Source organism: Myotis daubentonii, chromosome 14 (genome assembly GCF_963259705.1).
Source record: "Myotis daubentonii chromosome 14, mMyoDau2.1, whole genome shotgun sequence".
NCBI lineage: Eukaryota > Metazoa > Chordata > Mammalia > Chiroptera > Vespertilionidae > Myotis > Myotis daubentonii.
In genome coordinates this window covers 58,169,951-58,187,648 of record NC_081853.1, presented here as the reverse complement: position 1 = coordinate 58,187,648, position 17,698 = coordinate 58,169,951, and the positions used below count along the sequence as shown (strand labels likewise).

The 17,698-nt window shown below is 49.9% G+C and overlaps 1 protein-coding gene and 1 non-coding gene across 5 annotated transcripts in view; one reads left to right on the top strand and one right to left on the bottom strand.

Annotated features, from left to right (window-relative positions):
• USP4 (ubiquitin specific peptidase 4) overlaps nucleotides 1–13,663 on the bottom strand; it is a 34,884-nt gene extending 21,221 nt beyond the window's left edge. For 2 of the 4 annotated variants that reach the window (XM_059664742.1, XM_059664743.1), the window contains exons 1-4: nucleotides 13,507–13,661; nucleotides 11,283–11,410; nucleotides 2,101–2,231; nucleotides 580–706 (exon numbers count right to left, since the gene is read on the bottom strand). In XM_059664742.1, the coding sequence (XP_059520725.1) occupies nucleotides 580–706; nucleotides 2,101–2,231; nucleotides 11,283–11,410; nucleotides 13,507–13,607 (487 nt within the window). In that variant the 5' untranslated portion in view covers nucleotides 13,608–13,661. Of the gene's footprint in view, nucleotides 1–579; nucleotides 707–2,100; nucleotides 2,232–11,282; nucleotides 11,411–13,506 lie in introns of all 4 variants that reach the window. The other 2 variants (XR_009448627.1, XM_059664744.1) reach the window with 2 other exon arrangements.
• Nucleotides 10,396–10,543, top strand: LOC132215969 (U4 spliceosomal RNA). The gene has a single exon (XR_009448658.1). It is a non-coding gene; the product is annotated as a U4 spliceosomal RNA (small nuclear RNA).
• Nucleotides 13,664–17,698: the final 4,035 nt, after the last annotated feature.

Below are 17,698 nucleotides of genomic sequence, written 5' to 3'. Positions count from 1 at the left end.
TCGCTCAGGGCCGCCTCCAGACGGACGGCTGCGGACGGCCCTGGCCAGCGAATGCCCGCCCGCCTTCCTCTTCCGAGGGCCACAGGGCGCTCGGGATCCAAAGTTCTGACTGACCTCAGGCCAGCATCTCCCATGGGCGTCCTCTGGCCTCAGGCCTGGAAACGTTCCCTACGCTTGTCCTTCTCTGATGATTGGGTCCCATTTATAGCCCAGAGCAACACCGAGAAGTGCGAACACTTATCCTTGGAGTTGAGACAGATCTGGTTTCAAACACTCGGCTGTCACTTTCTCCCTGAGGTTGTTTAATAAGTTACTTTAAGCTCTCTGAATCCGCATTTCTTAATCTTTACCACCAGATGTCGGGTGGGCAGGGACCATGCCTGGTGTTCTATAGAATATGACTCTCAGGCTTAGCTCCCCGCAAGAACACCCTGGGGGGCAGCTCCCAGGTCAGGACTGGTAACCCCAACCCGAGATGACCTGGTAATAAGTCTGAAGAGGGCACCCAGCCTCCCTCCCACCAGCCACAATGCTCTGCACTCTCTCCAATGGGCCCTAGAGCCCGGCCCAGCTGCTCACCGATGGTGTCTGCCTTGCTGAAATGGCAGCTCCGCATGTTGGTGGGGTCACTGTTCTCACAGAGCTTCAGTTCCAGCAGATACACCTCCACCTTGCAGTGCTTGACAAACAGGCCGTACTCCACGACCTGGGAGAGAGGCACGGGTGAAGGAGCAGCACTGCCGCACCTGGGCAGTCCTGGAAGCAACATGGCTCAGCGGAGGCAAAAGGCAGAATCCACCCACATGATAAGCCCTTTCCTTAAGTGATCAGGAGATCAAAAGTTCAGATTTTTAAAAAATATATTTTTATTGATTTCAGAGAGGAAGGGAGAGGAAGAGAGAGATAGGAACATCCATGATGAGAGGGAATCATTGACTGGCTGCCTCCTGCATGTTAGACCGAGCCAGCAACCCAGGCACATGCCCTTGACCGGAATCAAGCCCGGGACCCTGCGGTCCGCAGGCCAACACTCCATCCACTGAGCCAAACCGGCCAGCGCAAAACGTTCAGGTTTTTCAAGCCACTGGCATCTGGCCTAGGCGTTAAAAACCCTTTTCCACTCATTAGGACCAACCAAGAGCACCAGGATGGAACCAAAGCAACACCCCCCGCAACGGGAAGGCACTGTTCATCTCTACTCGGGGACCACGGTGCCTCCCTTGCATCACGGGCGTCTGTCAGCGTTACAGGACCAGAGACTATGGCTATAGCCCTTGGCAGGACACTCGCCACATGGCAGCACTGGGCAGCAGGGCACTTCTGCGGGAAGCTGGCACGCACCTAAACTTGTGATCCTGAACCCTCTTCCAGGTTCCAGGTTTCAAGCTGGAGAAAAGAAGGTAGCTCTGGCCTACTGACTCTTAGAAGCATGGCTTCAAGACTACAGCTCTTTCCCCCTCTGCTAAGGAGGGAACAACACACCAGGCAGAGAGAGATTCACCCAATGCCGACTAGGACCGATCAGCAGGCACGCAGGCTCCTGTGACTCCCCCTCCGGTAGGACAAGCCAACTACAGGTGGGCGTCAGGGTGGGAGTCTTCTCCTGAGTCCTGTCTACCAGAGGGCTTAACAATCTGGGTGTTCACCCCAGGGCCTGCCTTCCTTCCAATGGCTACTCCTCTCTGGGTTATAAAAACCTGCTTTTTGAGATATTCAACCATGTGGCCAAAGGCACGTAGGCACAGGGGAAAAGCAGAAGAATCAGCACGGCTGTGAGATAAACAAGAAGCAGTGCATTCCAGCATGGCCATATGACCCCAGGTGAACTTGCTCTCATGCAGCAAGTGTTCCCATGGCACCGCTAAACACAGCCCACGCCACTGCCAGCTTTGATGTTTGAAGGCCACTCACTGTCACTTCCTAGGTGAGCAGCCTCCCTCATCACCACTCACAACCACAATTCCCTGCAGAACTAGAAAGAAGGCCTCACACACCTCCATTCAACCACTTAGGCACATCCAGTACCGCAGAACCCAACCCCCGTGTCCCCCAGGGAGCAGTGAGACACTGACCAGCACGTGTGATCATGTATGTACTCACTTTTCTGACGATGGGCTGCTGGCCTTCTACGCAGCCATACCAGTTTATTAGCTTATTCCAGGCCTCAGTTGGGACCAATACATAGTCCAATTCGTCTATTAAATGTTCTTTCAGGGTCTGACTCTCAGGATCTGAAAAAGGAAAACAGCTTATAATTGACTGCTCTTCTCCCCAGAAATGTTTGTTTTACAGGATTCTTATGTCTTTTTCAGAAACCAGAAAAGTATTTCTCAGAACAGTACAAATTTACAAAACTCTGTCACTGGCCAGAATAGAGCAGACCTGACTATCCTTGGTCTCTAGCCATGTTTTCTGAACATTTTATGAGGAACTGGTATTCCTTCTAGGAGGTTAAAAGAGAAAAGCTCCAACTTACATTCCCAAAGTACATCCACAATTAAAATGGCTAATTACTATGAACATTTAACATAATATCCTGATAGTGAAACTGCATTGTCAAATGTTGTCTTCCCCTCAAGACTTACTAAGAAAGCAAACAAACAAGCCACTGAATTAAGTTTATTTACCAAGAGTCATTGAGCCCATGCAGTTTTTTTTTTTTTTTAGTATTTTTTTATTGATTTCCGAGAGGAAGGGAGAGAGATAGAAACATCAATGATGTCAGAAAACCAAGATGGCGGCATAGGTAAACAACTAAAATTGCTGCCTCGCACAACCACTTCAAAAATACAACTAAAAGACAAAATGGACATCATCCAGAACCACAGGAAGGCTGGCTGAGTGGAAATTCTACAACTAGAAGGAAAGAGAAAAGCACACTGAGACTCAGAGGAGGTGTGGAAGTAAAGTGCAGAGGTACAGAGCCGCGCATGCGGAAAAGGCTGGCAACTGAGGACGCAGTTGTCTTTTTCTATCGGGAGGGAGTCTCAAGCTCCCGACTGCTCTGAACTCCAGTTCCGGGCGAGTCTCTAGGGACCCAGACTCATACGGGGAGAAACTGGACTGTCTGGCATCAATCGGAACTTGAGGGTGGCTTTCTCTCAGAGTTGCTTGCAGCGATTACCAGGATGATTACCGGGACTACCAGGATGATTACCGGGTCGCGGGGCCTCTTAGGTAGGACTGAGGAGCAGCCATAGCTGTTTGCTCCGCCCTGTTGATTCCATGAGACCCTGCCCCACCCAAGCTGTGCACAGAGGCTTTTGCATCTGAAAGGCCTGGCCCTTTGCAATCTGAAAATTACCTAATAAACTGCAGCTGGGTCAGAGAGACCCAGAACTTCCAAAAGAAGGCCCAAACCTCCACAGCAGCTTGCCATGCTTCACAGCTCAGCCTCATCTGGGCACTTCCAAACCCCCAAACAAAGAAGAGGAATCTGCAGATCTCTCAATAGCTCCTGCTGGGTAGCCTCAGGCTGAGGCTAAATTAGCACCTCCTTAGAGATCCAAGAGCCAGTGTACCCAGAGGTCAGAGTGGGACCATCCAGATTACAACTCATCAGATCCATAAGGGACACACTCAGGGGGCAGACTCAGTGAGCACCAAAGCCCCGCTGAAGCAAGTCCTGCCCCATAAGGGTGTCTCCAGCACAGTTCGCCCACTGTACACACAGCTGATTCTCACAGCCAATTGGCCTGGAGGTCAATTCCTCCCAGTGATACCTACAACAATCAAGGCTTAACTACAACAAGACTGTGCACAAAGCCCACAAAGGGCTGCACCAAGAGTGTCCACCTCAGGTAATTGGGGAGGCTGAGCCACTGGGCCCTATAGGACACCTAGCACAGAAAGCCACTCTATCAACACAGGGAAGCATAAAAAATGCAGAGACAAAGAAACAGGTCACAAGTGACAGAAATGGAGGAAAGCAAATTACTGGATATAGCGTTCAAAACCACACTTATAAGGTTTTTCAAGAATTTTCTAGAAACCGCCGATAAATTTAGTGAGACCCTCAAGAAATCTAGTGAGAGCCAAAACCGGTTTGGCTCAGTGGATAGAGCGTCGGCCTGCGGACTAAAAGGTCCCAGGTTCGATTCCGGTCAAGGGCATGTACCTGGGTTGCGGGCACATCCCCGGTGGGGGATGTGCAAGAGGCGGCTGATCGATGTTTCTCTCATCGATGTTTCTGACTCTCTATCTCTCTCCCTTCTTCTCTGTAAAAAAATCAATAAAATATATTAAAAAAAAAAAAAAAAAAAGAAATCTAGTGAGACCCTCGAGGATATGAAAAAGGACCAACTAGAAATTAAGCATACAGTGACTGAAATAAAGAATATTATACAGCCCTAACTGGTTTGGCTCACTGGATGGAGCGTTGGCCTGCGTACTGAAGGGTCCCAGGTTCGATTCCGGTCAGTGGCATGTGCCTTGGTTGCGGTCACATCCCCAGTGGGGGATGTGCAGGAGGCAGCTGATCGATGTTTCTCTCTCATTGATGTTTCTGGCTCTCTATCCCTCTCCTTTCCTCTCTGTAAAAAATCAATAAAATATATTTTAAAAAAAGAATATTATACAGAGTTCCAATAGCAGACTAGAGGATTGCAAAAATCAAGTCAAAGATTTGAAATATGAAGAAGCAAAAAACACCCAACTGGAAAAACAAAAAGAAAAAAGAATCCAAAAATATGAAGATAGTGTAAGGAGCCTCTTGGACAACTTCAAGCATACCAACATCCAAATTATGGGGGTGCCAGAAGATGAGAGAGAGCAAGATATTGAAAACCTATTTGAAGAAATGATGACAGAAAACTTCCCCTACCTGGTGAAAGAAATAGACTTACAGGTCCAGGAAGCACAGAGAATCCCAAACAAAAGGAATCCAAAGAGGACCACACCAAGACACATCATAATTAAAATGCCAAGAGCAAAAGACAAAGAGAGAATCTTAAAAGCAGCAAGAGAAACAAAGTCAGTTACCTACAAGGGAGTACCCATACGACTGTCAGCGGATTTCTCAACAGAAACTTTGCATGCCAGAAGGGAGTGGCAAGAAATATTCAAAGTGATGAATGCCAAGAACCTACAACCAAGATTACTTTATCCAGCAAAGCTATCATTCAGAATTGAAGGTCAGATAAAGAGCTTCACAGATAAGAAAAAGCTAAAGGCGTTCATCACCACCAAACAAGTATTATATGAAATGTTGAAAGGTATTCTTTAAGAAGAGGAAGAAGAAAAAGGTAAAGATATAAATTATGGACAACAAATACCCATCTATCAACAAGTGAATCTAAAAATCAAGTGAATAAATAATCTGATGAACAGAATAAACTGGTGAATATAATAGAATCAGGGGCATAGAAAGGGAGTGGACTGGCTATTCTTGGGGGGAAAAGGGGTGTGGCAGGTGTGGGAAGAGACTGGACAAAAATCGTGCACCTATGGATGAGGACAGTGCGGGGGTGAGTGCGGAGGGGGGGGGGAACCGGGTGGAGGGGAGCTATGGGGGGGAAAAAAAGAGAAACAACTGTAATAATCTGAATAAAGATTTAATTTAAAAATAAATTAAAAAGGCCCTGCCGAAACCGGTTTGGCTCAGTGGATAGAGTGTCGGCCTGCGGACTCAAGGATCCCAGGTTTGATTTCGGTCAAGGGCATGTACCTTGGTTGCAGGCATATCCCCAATAGGGGGTGTGCAGGAGGCAGGTAATCGATTTTTCTCTCTCATCGATGTTTCTAACTCTCTATCCCTCTCCCTTCCTCTCTGTGAAAAATGAACAAAATATATTTAAAAAAAGAAAAAGAAAAAAAGAAACATCAATGATGAGAGAGAGGTCAATAAAAACATATTTTAAAAACAGATTTTTAAGAAATGGTTAAGATGATAAATCTTATGTATTTCACTACAATTTAAAACAAAAAGGGGGCCCTGGTCGGGTAGCTCAGTGGGTTAGAGATTGTCCTGATATGCCAGTTGGGGATTCAATCCCCGCACATACAAGCAACCAACGAATGCATAAATAAGTGAACAACAAATCAATGTTTCTCTCTCTAAAAAAAAATCCCCAATCAATACATTTTTTTAAAAAGAGTGGCTAGTCCTCAGTGATGAGCCACTCTCCACAGCCGCTGTGGCTGATGATTAACACTGACAGACCCATCAACAGAAGGGTGGTCCAGGGGTTCCAAGAGATTCCTCCCAAAACTGATACCAGCCCGGCTGGCGTGGCTCAGCAGATAGAGCATCTGCCTGCGGACTGAAGAGTCCCGGGTTCGATTCTGGTCAAGGGCACATGCCTGGGTTGCAGGCTTGATCCTCAGCGTGGGGTGTGCAGGAGGCAGCCAATCAATGATTCTCTCTCATCACTGATGTTTTTCTCTCTCTCTCCCTTCTCCTTCCTCTCTGAAATCAATAAACATATTAAAAAAAAATTGATACTTAAACTCCAAACCTTTGTCTAATTTATAAATTAAAAACTTATGGAGGGAGAACCAAGATGGCGGCATAGGTTAACGCCGGAGTTTGCTGCTTTGAACAACTACTTCAAAAGTGAAACCAAAAAACGGAAGGGACATCACCCAGAACCACCGGGGAGCTGGCTGAGTGGAAGTCCTACAACTAGGAGGAAAGAGAAACGCATACGGACACTCAGAGGAGGCGCAGTGCTGAAGTCAAATTCTGAGGTGCGGAGTGCGCGGAGCGGGCTGGCGGCGGAGGGCGCGGTTGTTGTTTTCAATCGGGAGGGAGTCGCAGACTCTGAGCTCCAGATACAGGCGAGTCTTTAGGGACCCAGACTCAGGCGGAAGAAGCGGGACTGTCTGGCTTCGGTCAGAGCGAGTGCAGCTTTCTCTCCGAGCTTTGCAGCGGGTGCTGGGACTCAGAGAGGCAGAGCCCCTGGGGACAGGACTGAGAGCCGCCATAACTGCTCTCTCCGGCCCACCCTGTTGATCCTGTGCGACCCGCCCCGCCCAAGCCCTGCACAGAGGCATTTGCCGGATAGCCTCAGGCAAAGGCTAGATTAGCACCTCCCTAGAGGACAGAAGTTCTCTCACCGCTGACACAGCTGAATCTCATAGCCACTTGGCCTGGAGGTCAAACCCTCCCTGGAATTAGCTACAGCAATCAAGATTTATCTATAAGACTGCGAACAAAGACCACTAGGGGGTGCACCAAGGAAGCATAACAAAATGCGGAGACAAAGAAACAGGACAAAATTGTCAATGGAAGAAATAGAGTTCAGAACCACACTTTTAAGGTCTCTCAAGAACTGTTTAGAAGCTGCCGATAAACTTAATGAGCTCTACACGAAAACTAATAAGACCCTCGATCTTATATTGGGGAACCAACTAGAAATTAAGCACACACGGACTGAAATAACGAATATTATACAGACGCCCGACAGCAGACCAGAGGAGCGCAAGAATCAAGTCAATGATTTGAAATGCGAGGAAGCAAAAAACATCCAACCGGAAAAGCAAAATGAAAAAAGAATCCAAAAATGCGAGGATAGTGTAAGGAGCCTCTGGGACAGCTTCAAGCGTACCAACATCAGAATTATAGGGGTGCCAGAAGATGAGAGAGAGCAAGATATTGAAAACCTATTTGAAGAAATAATGACAGAAAACTTCCCCCACCTGGTGAAAGAAATGGACTTACAGGTCCAAGAAGCGCGGAGAACCCCAAACAAAAGGAATCCAAAGAGGACCACACCAAGACACATCATAATTAAAATGCCAAGAGCAAAAGATAAAGAGAGAATCTTAAAAACAGCAAGAGAAAGAAACTCAGTTACCTACAAGGGAATACCCATACGACTGTCAGCTGATTTCTCAACAGAAACTTTGCAGGCCAGAAGGGAGTGGCAAGAAATATTCAAAGTGATGAATACCAAGAACCTACAACCAAGATTACTTTATCCAGCAAAGCTATCATTCAGAATTGAAGGTCAGATAAAGAGCTTCACAGATAAGGAAAAGCTAAAGGAGTTCATCACCACCAAACCAGGATTATATGAAATGCTGAAAGGTATCCTTTAAGAAGAGGAAGAGGAAGAAAAAGGTAAAGATACAAATTATGAACAACAAATATGCATCTATCAACAAGTGAATCTAAGAATCAAGTGAATAAATAATCTGATGAACAGAATAAACTGTTGATTATAATAGAATCAGGGACATAGAAAGGGAATGGACTGACTATTCTTGGGGGGGAAAGGGGTGTGGGAGATGTGGGAAGAGACTGGACAAAAATCGTGCACCTATGGATGAGGACAGTGGGTGGGGAGTGAGGGCGGAGGGTAGGGCGGGAACTGGGAGGAGGGGAGTTATGGGGGGGAAAAAAAGGAACAAATGTAATAATCTGAACAATAAAGATTTAATTAAAAAAAAAAAAAAACTTATGGAAGTTAAAAGTTATTCACTTATTGTCTTATTTGGAGAGCTACACCTTCTTCATTTCTCACACTGAGCACCATGCAGATCTGGCCACCCAAACTGTGCCAACAGCAGCCAGGAGCCTTTACAGTGGGAAAGGAGTCCTGGTCCCGTAGCTCAGTTGGTTCTGGGTTTGATCCCCAGTCAAGGCACATACTGGAATCAACTAAGAGCGCATGGACGGGTGGAACAGTGAATCGATGCTTCTTTCTCTCCTTCCCCCTCTCTCCTCTTCTCTCCCTCTCTCAAATCAATCAAGGAACCAACAGCTTTCAGCATCATCAACCCCAAGTACCACAGTTCTATAGGGCTCTTTTCCCTGAGGCTGTGACAATTTTCCCAAATACGTCTTTCTAATGACGCTGTAGTGCAAATGTAGGAAACTTAACTGGAATTTTCAATGCAGTTCACTAGTTTCATTTAAAACTGGATCAGTTCAAGGGCATCATGCTAAAATCACACGGGTTTGAAATGAAGATTTAGCCTCTGCAACTGTCTTCAACAGAGAGGCAAATAAAGAAGATGAGGGCACAGGTTAGTCGGAAGCAGAGGCGTCTGACGTCTAGTGGGGGCACAGGGAGAACGAGAAGGGTGCTCGGGGGACACCACCGGCCGGGATATGCTCTACCCTCAACTTCCCACACTTTCAAGAGCCCCTTCCAAGTCACTCCCATGACCGTAGGTGGAAGGCAGCCAGACAGGGACTGGCAAGTGACTGAGAGCCCAGGAATGAAGGGGGTTCCCCTCATGTGCCTGAGGTAGGTCGCTCCTGCACTGTCAGTGTTACAGAGGTTCAACGGAATGTACTTCTCACTTCCCAAGCACACAGCAAATATTTCAAGCCAAAGCCAAATTGGGGGACCACAAAAGGAATGTTTGCCCTTAGATGAAGGTCATGTAGCATACCTTCCCAGAGCCCCTCCAGCTCTAGGATTCTCATCACTATTACTATTAAAAGCCTTGTGAGTTCTCCTTTAGCCCTGGTTCGGTAGGTCAGGTAGTTGAAGCATCGTCCTGATACGCCAAGGCAGCAGGTTTGATCCCCAATCAGGGCACATACAAGAAACAACCAATGAATGCATAAGTGGGTGGAACAACAAATCAATGCTTTTCTTTCTCTCTCTCCCCCCCTTTTTTTTTTTTTAATATATACTTTTTAAAATTATTATTATTTCAGAGAGGAAGGAAGAGAGAGAGAGACAGGAACATCAACGATGAGAGAGAACCACTCATCAATCGCCCTCTGCACGTCCCCAACTGGGGATCTCTCCCTTCTCTAAAAAAAAAAAAGAAAAAAATCAATACATTAAAAAAAAAAAAAAGCATTCTCCTTTTAAAAAAAGAGAAAAAAGGACAAGTGCAGACATTTTTGCAATGATCCCTTGAGGCAACTTCATGGTAAAAAGCCATTCTGTGACCTACTTCAGGAAACAAAGACATGGCGTTGCTTATTATGTAACTTAGACGCCCCTCAATGGGGTGTGGCCGAAGCACTGCTCATCTTTGAAAGCACCCAGGTTAGTACTAGTCCCTGATCAAGCCTCAGCACTGTCTGCCGTCCTGCTGCCCTGATTCTGGGCACAGGAGACAGATGCCCGTCCTGCCTGCACGGGAGTCTGACGCCGGGCAGCACAAAGCGAGGGAAGGCCGACTGCCATCCCTGCAGACACAGGCGCCCGCTAAGCTCAGGCGTGTCACCCATCACTTCTGCAATCCAGTCACCTGGTCCATTAGGAGCTGATGGGGATCACAACTCAGCTGACCCTCCACCTCTCCTCCTACCACCTCCATACCAACAGCCACCACAGCAATGCTGATGAACATCGACGGGTCTACAGTTTGTTCCACAGTTAAGGTAACAAAGAAAATTCTGGTTCCCAAATTTCAGATTCCAGATGTAATTTCAAAATGATACCCTATTTCTTTCTATTCCATATACTCATCTAAAATCTCTAGCAGAGCTTTGCACACTGGCAATATCGTAGCCAATGAGGTTTAACCGAGGAGTGATGATTGCTAATTGAAAAAAATAAAAATAAAATAAAATCTCTAGCAGAACTAGTTGGCAAAAAAAGAGATTTTAAACCCTAGAAACATGCTCTTGTAAGAAGCAGTTAATTTAGGATGAAACCAACTTAGCTTCTCCCTGAGGGTCTGTAAAGACCTAGTACAGACACAAATAGAAGACACTGTATGCCCTCACAGGAGGAACGTCAGGTGTGTTACATGTAAACATGACCCCAGGCCACTGCCCAAATGAACACCAGTTAGGAAAGCAACAGGAGCTCAGCTGGTGTGGCTCAGTGGATTGAGCGTCGCCCAATAGACCAAGAGGTCCTGGGTTCGATTCCCGGTCAGGGTACATGCCCAGGGTTCAGGCTCCATCCAAGGAGGGGGCGTGCAGGAAGCAGCCAATCGATGTGTCTCTCTTATTAGTGTTTCTCTCCCTCCCTCTCCCTTCCTTTCTATCTAAAATCCAATTTAAAAAGGAAGAAAAGCCATAGGAGTGATCTCCCTCCCGGGGGCACACCACGCTCTTCCCCCCTCGGGCAAGCAGCCCCTCAACTCTCCTAAGGGTCCCCACGAGGCCTGCAATGGCAGTGGCAGCTCGTCCTGGGCTGACCCCGCCCCTGCCTCCAAGGCCCCCTTTTCTCTGACTTCCCCGGGAGCCAAGCAGCCGCCTGGGCCCCTTTCTTCCGATAACATTTCCAGAGTCGAAGCAGCCTGCCGTGGCCCTCCTGCTGCTGCTTCTACTGCAAGCACTTCCTTCTGTCACTGCCCCAGCTTTCAACGTGCTGTCAAGACAGAAAGTAAAAAGAAAGAAAAGCAAAGCACAGACACCGCACCTGAAAAGAGTCCGGAGTTATCTATCGGGCCAGGAAACATGTTGTGCTCTCCCACGTTGTACACATCCCAGCTGTCAAAGCCCACATACTTCTTCCACTGCTTGAACCACCGGCTGTCAATGAGATACCTGGAGACGGAGGGAAATTCACTGCACAGGAAAGCTGAGGTTGTGCATTTCTGCAGCTGATCCCTTCATTTTTTTTTTTATGGTCTTTCCATTTAGGGAACAAGCCCCCCCCCCCCCCAAAAATACATTCTCAAACAGGAGTAGGGCCAGGCCCTCCATGGCACAGAGAGCTAGTCGATACTTGTGAGAGTATCCATTAAGTGAAATGATTGCTGAAAGAATGAATAAATGAAAGGAAGGAAATGATTGGCTTCAAAATGCTTATTTAAAGGAAATATTTCTACAGATAAAATCTTGTTTGCTAATGATCAAGCCACTAACTTCATAATGATTTTATAGAGGTTCTTGTCCAGGTAGACAATTTGGTTACACTGCTTTGCTTGACACAAATGGCACGAAACTAATTTTCTTTCTGAAAGTGGGATAATAACATCCAGCACTTCAGTAGCCCTTTGACGACCAAACAAGATACACTTTAAGAGTGTGTATGTCTGTATATGTGTAGACATACACACACACACACACACACACACACACAGGAGTGTCTCTAGGTACATGTACCTTGCCAAAAAGCAAGTTGATCTGGTTACATTTTAAAAGTATCCCTATGGCCCTAGCTGGTTTGGCTCAGTGGATAGAGCGTTGGCCTTCGGACTGAAGGGTCCCAGGTTTGATTCCGGCCAAGGGCACAGGCCTAGGTTTCGGGCTCAATCCCCAGTGAGGGATGTGCTGGAGGCAGCCGATCAATGAATCTCATCATCTCTCTCTCTCTCTCCCCCTTCCTCTCTGAAATCAATAAATATATTAAAAAATAAAAGTATCCCTATGCTGTTTTACAAATAAGACAGGAGAGGAAAATATCTGTGATTAAACAAGGCACAACATTTATATTGGTGAGCCCTTCAAGTTTTATAACGGACAGACCTCCGAGATCAGGCAGCTTCCCAGGGCCGGAGGACCCATAAATACATCCAAATCATAAAATGCTCTTTTCCCTCCCAGTGCTGTGTGATTTTCGTCTCTCTCAAACGTCCTCTGCTTCTGCTGAGTATTCTTCAGAAATCACCCCTAAGCAGGGCAACTTCTAAAAGTGGCTGCTGCCCTGGCCACTGGGCTCACTTGGCTGGAGAGCCGCCCTGTTCCCCAGAAGGTGGCGGGTTCCACTCCCAGCAGAGCAGGACCCAGGCTGCCGGGTCAGGGCCCATGCGGGGGGCAGCGGATGGATGTCTCTCTCTCACACCGGTGTTTCTCTCTCTCTCTCTCTCTCTCTCTCTCTCTCTCTCTCTCTCTCTCTCTCTCTCTCTCTCTCCCCCGCCCCTTCCTTTCTCTAAAATCAATAACAATAAAAAAGATGTACGTGCCTCTGCTTGCCCTTTCAGTTCGAGGAGCCGTAGGTGACTCCCTGCTAATCCCAAGGTCTCGCTCGTCCCTACCCAATTCCGGCCCTAGGAGGGCCTGCCCACACCGCGCGGCCGCCTCTCCACCCGCAGGGTGCTGTCCCTTCTGCGGGCCGATTTCGTAAGAAACGCCCGCCTCCGATCTGCTCTTCCAAGTGCGGGCTTCGTCGTCATCTTATCTGGGCTCCGAAACGCCGCGGCCACAACTGTTTCTGACATTTGCTACTGAAACATCTGAGCTCGCAGGCCTCGGCTCTGCAGTTTACAAGTTACAAAGTATCTCCGTCTCTTCTTCGCTCAACCCCGGGGCGGGGAGGGGGGCGCCCGCACCGGCAGGCCCGGCCGGCGCGGGTGGACGCCTTCCCCCAAGGTCACCGGCGAGTCCGCGGAGGGAGAGGGCTCTCCTCCTCCCGAAGGTCCCCGTGAGCACTCACTCCCCGGCCCCGTCCTGCAGCCCTTTCCCCGCCGGGTCCGCCCCCCGGGGCTCCGGGAGCCGGGACGACCTTCGGCTCCGCCCACACCTGCCCCCAGAAGTGACCGCAGGGCCCCTCTCCCGCGGGGCCGGGATCAGGCCACTCTCCTCCGGACCAGCAGCATCGCCCCCGCCGGGCCCCGACCCGAGCCGAGAAAGAGAGGCCCGGCCTGAGCGCCAGGGCCGGACCCCGACCCCACGCGGCGGCCAGGGAGCCCGGCGCTCACCACTGCGCCCCTCGCTGGAGCGTGGTCCTCAGCAAGGCCCCGAGTTCGGATTTCTGGGTCTCCGCATCTGGTCGCTCCCCGGAGCCCCCGCCTTCCGCCATCTCGTCCGCGGCCCCGGCCCAGCCGACCCGGACATCCGCCTCGCGCACAGCGTGCTGTGGGCCACGCCCCCTCGCGCGCGCGCGCACGCGCGCTCCTCCTCCCCCGGCGCCGCGGCCCGGAGCGCCGCCCCCCCACCCGTCTCCCCGCCCCCACGCGCCGGCCTCTCCCGCGCTTGCGCGGTGGGGCTGGGCGGGGCCGGGAGGGGCCGGAAGTGGGGGCGCGCGGCGGGGTAGGAGCGGCCACTTCCTCCCGCCCTCCTGTCCGCCCCGCAGGCTCGGCTCCTGCCTTTCTGGCTCCAGCCCCGCGGCCTCCGAGTCAGGCTGCAGGGCCCACGACCCCTCAGTTGGAGGCGGTCACTGGGAGGCCGTGATGGCCGGCGGCCCCGCGAGCTGGGCCCGGGCCATCGGAGCCGCACCCCGCCCTGTGCCGGGAGGGTGCGTCCCGCCTGCCGCCGCGCTAGGAACGGCCCCAGGACGCCGTTCAGAGAGAGCACCGAGGTGTTGAAGTCCCCCGGACGGAGCTGGTGGCCGAGGACGGAGGCCCCTGTAAACTTTACTATTCTGGCGGGCACGTAGGGGACCTGCTGCCCATCAGCCACCCAGGCCAGGTCTCTCTCCCGCTGGGGGCCGGCCTCGGGGTCCCCACGTCCTCCGCGTTAGGGGGGTTCAGAGGACACCCGGAAGCTCGAGCCCTCCACCCGAGCCAGCGACTAGCTGTGTCGCCGGGAGAAGCAGCCCGGGAGCGGGGACGGCGCGGGGTGGGGCGGGGGGCCGTGGCCCAGGTGTGTCCCCACCCGCGGTGCCCAGGCTTCCCCATCGGCTGCCACGAGTGCAGTGTCCTCAACACTTTTCCGCTGAAACCTGCACACAACGCAGCCCTCCTGCGGGAGGGGGATCGGGAGTGCCCACTGACTGGAGCTGTGCATCTGGGAGCCGCCCCGAAAGCCCTTCGAAATCGTTAAAAATGTTATGCAGTGAGAAACACCACCCTTAGTCCCGTTATTTACGGAAAGAGGAAGGTGGGCGGCTGAACCTTCGTCAGAACCCCCACTGGAGAGTGTCTGCTTCCGGCTTCCTCTTTTAGCGGCTTCTGCTCCGTTTGCACCCTTTGTCCTAAGGAATGAGGACAAGTCCTCAGCCCCACGCGGAAGGAGGACAAAACCTACTTACAAAAATGAGAACTTCGGGAAACCTCTTTAAACCTGGATCTCTTCGGTGCTGTTAAATCGCTGTGAAAATAGTGTACTGATTACGGGCACTTCCTACAATTTCTATGAAGCTACAAAGTGCCAGTAGTTAAAATTCAAGGAAGAAAATGAGACTTCATAGTCAGAAGGTCGCACTGATCATCATTTCTAAAGTTTTAAAAACTTTTTAAAAAAATAACTTGTATTGATTTCAGAGAGGAAGGGAGAGAGAGAGAAACATCAGTGATGAGAGGGAATCATTGATTGGCAGCCTCCTGCACACCCCACACTGGTAATCACGCCTGCAACCCAGGCAAGTGCCCAGACCTAGAACTGAACCATGACCCCCTGGTTTATCGGTCGATGACGCTCAGCCACACTGGCCAGGCTTGAAACTTTTTAAGTTAGTTTGATTAACATGTTAAAGAAAAAAAGGAAAAAAAGCCCAGCCGGCTTGACTCAGTGGTTGAGAGTTGACCTATGAACCAGGAGGTCACAGTTCGATTCCCAGTCGGGGCACATGCCCTGGTTGTGGGCTTGATCCCCAGTGTGGGGCATGCAGGAGGCAGCTTATCGATCATTCTCTCTCATCAGTGATGTTTCTGTTTCTCTCTCTTCCTTCCTCTCTGAAGTTAATAAAAATTTTTTTTTTTTTTTTTTTTAGTTAAAAACCTAGAACTTGTAACAATGAGCATCTGGGTGTGTTCCTGCTATTGTGGGAGTGACCCACACATTTGGGAGGAAATGAGTGATTCAGCTCGAGAGACACCGGGCCCCAGGGCTGTGCTGTCTGTGTGCCATTTGCGAGGGAGAGGTTAGGCCTACTGGGGCACTCACTCGGCGCCATAACCAAACCCCAGAACTTAACTCGTTGCCATAGGAACGTGGGCCACAAAAAACAGGAAGGAAAGCAGGAAGGGAGCTGGAGGAAAGAGGCCTGGCTGGTGATTGGTCACGTGCTCTTTGATCTTGGTCTGTGGTGATCTATTTGAGGATTGGTAAGATCTGAGTGTGTGAACTTGAAGCTTTATTTGGTTGCAAGTCAAAGTTCTCACCTTGGCTGGTGCCACGGCTTGCTCTACACTTCACTGCGTTGGCACTCCCAAGTCACCCCAGGTCCCTCCTTGGCCTGCAGCCAGAGTGTTCACAGATGATGGGCCCTTTTGATGAGAGGTGGCAGCAGGAAGACATCACTTGCTTCCTGCTTGCCTGTGCTTCCTTACCATGCCCAGGGGACTGTAAAGAAGTTAAAAGCTAGAAGTACATTTTAGAAGAATTAAAGGTCAAATCAGTGCCATTATAACCTCTGTTATATAAGGGTCCAATTACTGCCCAACTGGCATGGCTCAGTGGCTGAGCATTGACCTATGAACCTGGAGTTCACCAGTGATTCCCGGTTGGAACACATGCCCTAGTGGTGGGGTGTGCAGGAGACAGCCAATCAATGATTCTCTGTCATCATTGATGTTTCTATCTCTCCCCCTCCCTCTCTGAAATCAATAAATGTGTCTATATATATGTGTGTGTGTGTGTTTGTGTATGTGTGTGTATATATATATATTTTTTTTTTTATTTTTTTTTTATTTTTTTTTAAGAGCTAGGTTACTGCGGAAGGTGACAGAGGCAAAAACCTGAAAGGATTTCAAGGAGGAAGTGGGATCACCTTCCTACCTTGGAGACTCCCGCTGCTGTAGGACAGTCCATCTGGTTATGTCCCTGGCCATGCCCAGCCCTGACCGGACAAGGAGGGTGTGGCACCCAAGGCCAGGTGTGGCCAGCTGTTCTTTCTCCTCCAGTTCTGTTGCCATCACTGTCTGAACCATAAACAAGTGTTTAGACGTTAATTGGGTCTGTCGTTTGCCCTTGTCACAGAGCAATTCTTGGATGAACAAATAAAAGGATTATCCAGATACTAGTCATTTCTTCATTGGACTAATCTATTCTGTGCTCCCAGTCCTTACCCTGCAGGGGTTCGCAGCCTGTGTGGTTGGGGAAGATTTCACATGTAATGATAATGTCCCGTGCTGTGTGATCAAATGTGCCGCGCCAGCACGGCCAAGGGGGAACCCGAGTGGGGGTGATGAAAGGAGTAAGAAGAGACAGACAAGAGAATGGAAGCTGGGCCTGGGTGGGACGCTGCTCCCAGATGGAGAGAGAGCGCCCGCGCCCAAAAGCCGTGTCTTTTTTTTATAGACGGATTCCACGAGGCAATGTAAGGGCGTGATCAAGCTGTTCACAACCTTCTCGTGGGTTTCAGTCCCACTCAATTACATGCACCTGAACTCTCTCACGCAGGCCCGTGGGGCCACGTGTGCGGACCATCAGTTCAAGCTCACAGCTAGAGCTGCTGGCTATCGTTGTGCTGGGAAGGCTCTGCCCTCCAGCTGGGACTTGCACGTGGCCATGAGAGGACCGTGCCCTCTCCTCAGTCCGAGGCATGAACCTGTCGAAACACTGTAGCCGCGCCCAACCATAAAAGTGCTACAGGAGCCCAGCTGGTGTTGCTCAGTGGATTGAGCATCATCCCGTATAGACCAAGATGTCTGGGGTTCGATTCCCAGTCAGGGCACATGCTTGATCCCCAGTAGGGGGCGTGCAGGAGGCAGCTGATGGATGACACATGGATGTTTCTATCTCTCTGTCTCCCTCTCTTCTAAAAATCAATAAAACCTTTTTTTTTAAGTGCTACAGGAACATGGAGGGAGATGCTGCAGACACTTTTCTGGGAAGGAAACTTAAGCAACAAAGGCATGCGTAACATCCCCCCGGGCTTTGGGGGCCATTGATGCGTCTGCAAAGGGATTCTCAGAGGACCAGGGCTTCTCTAGGCTCACACTCACAGTCACGTGCTGGGGACGGAGAAAGCTGGGGTCGGGGTGCTTCCTCTGCAGGGAGACTCAGACC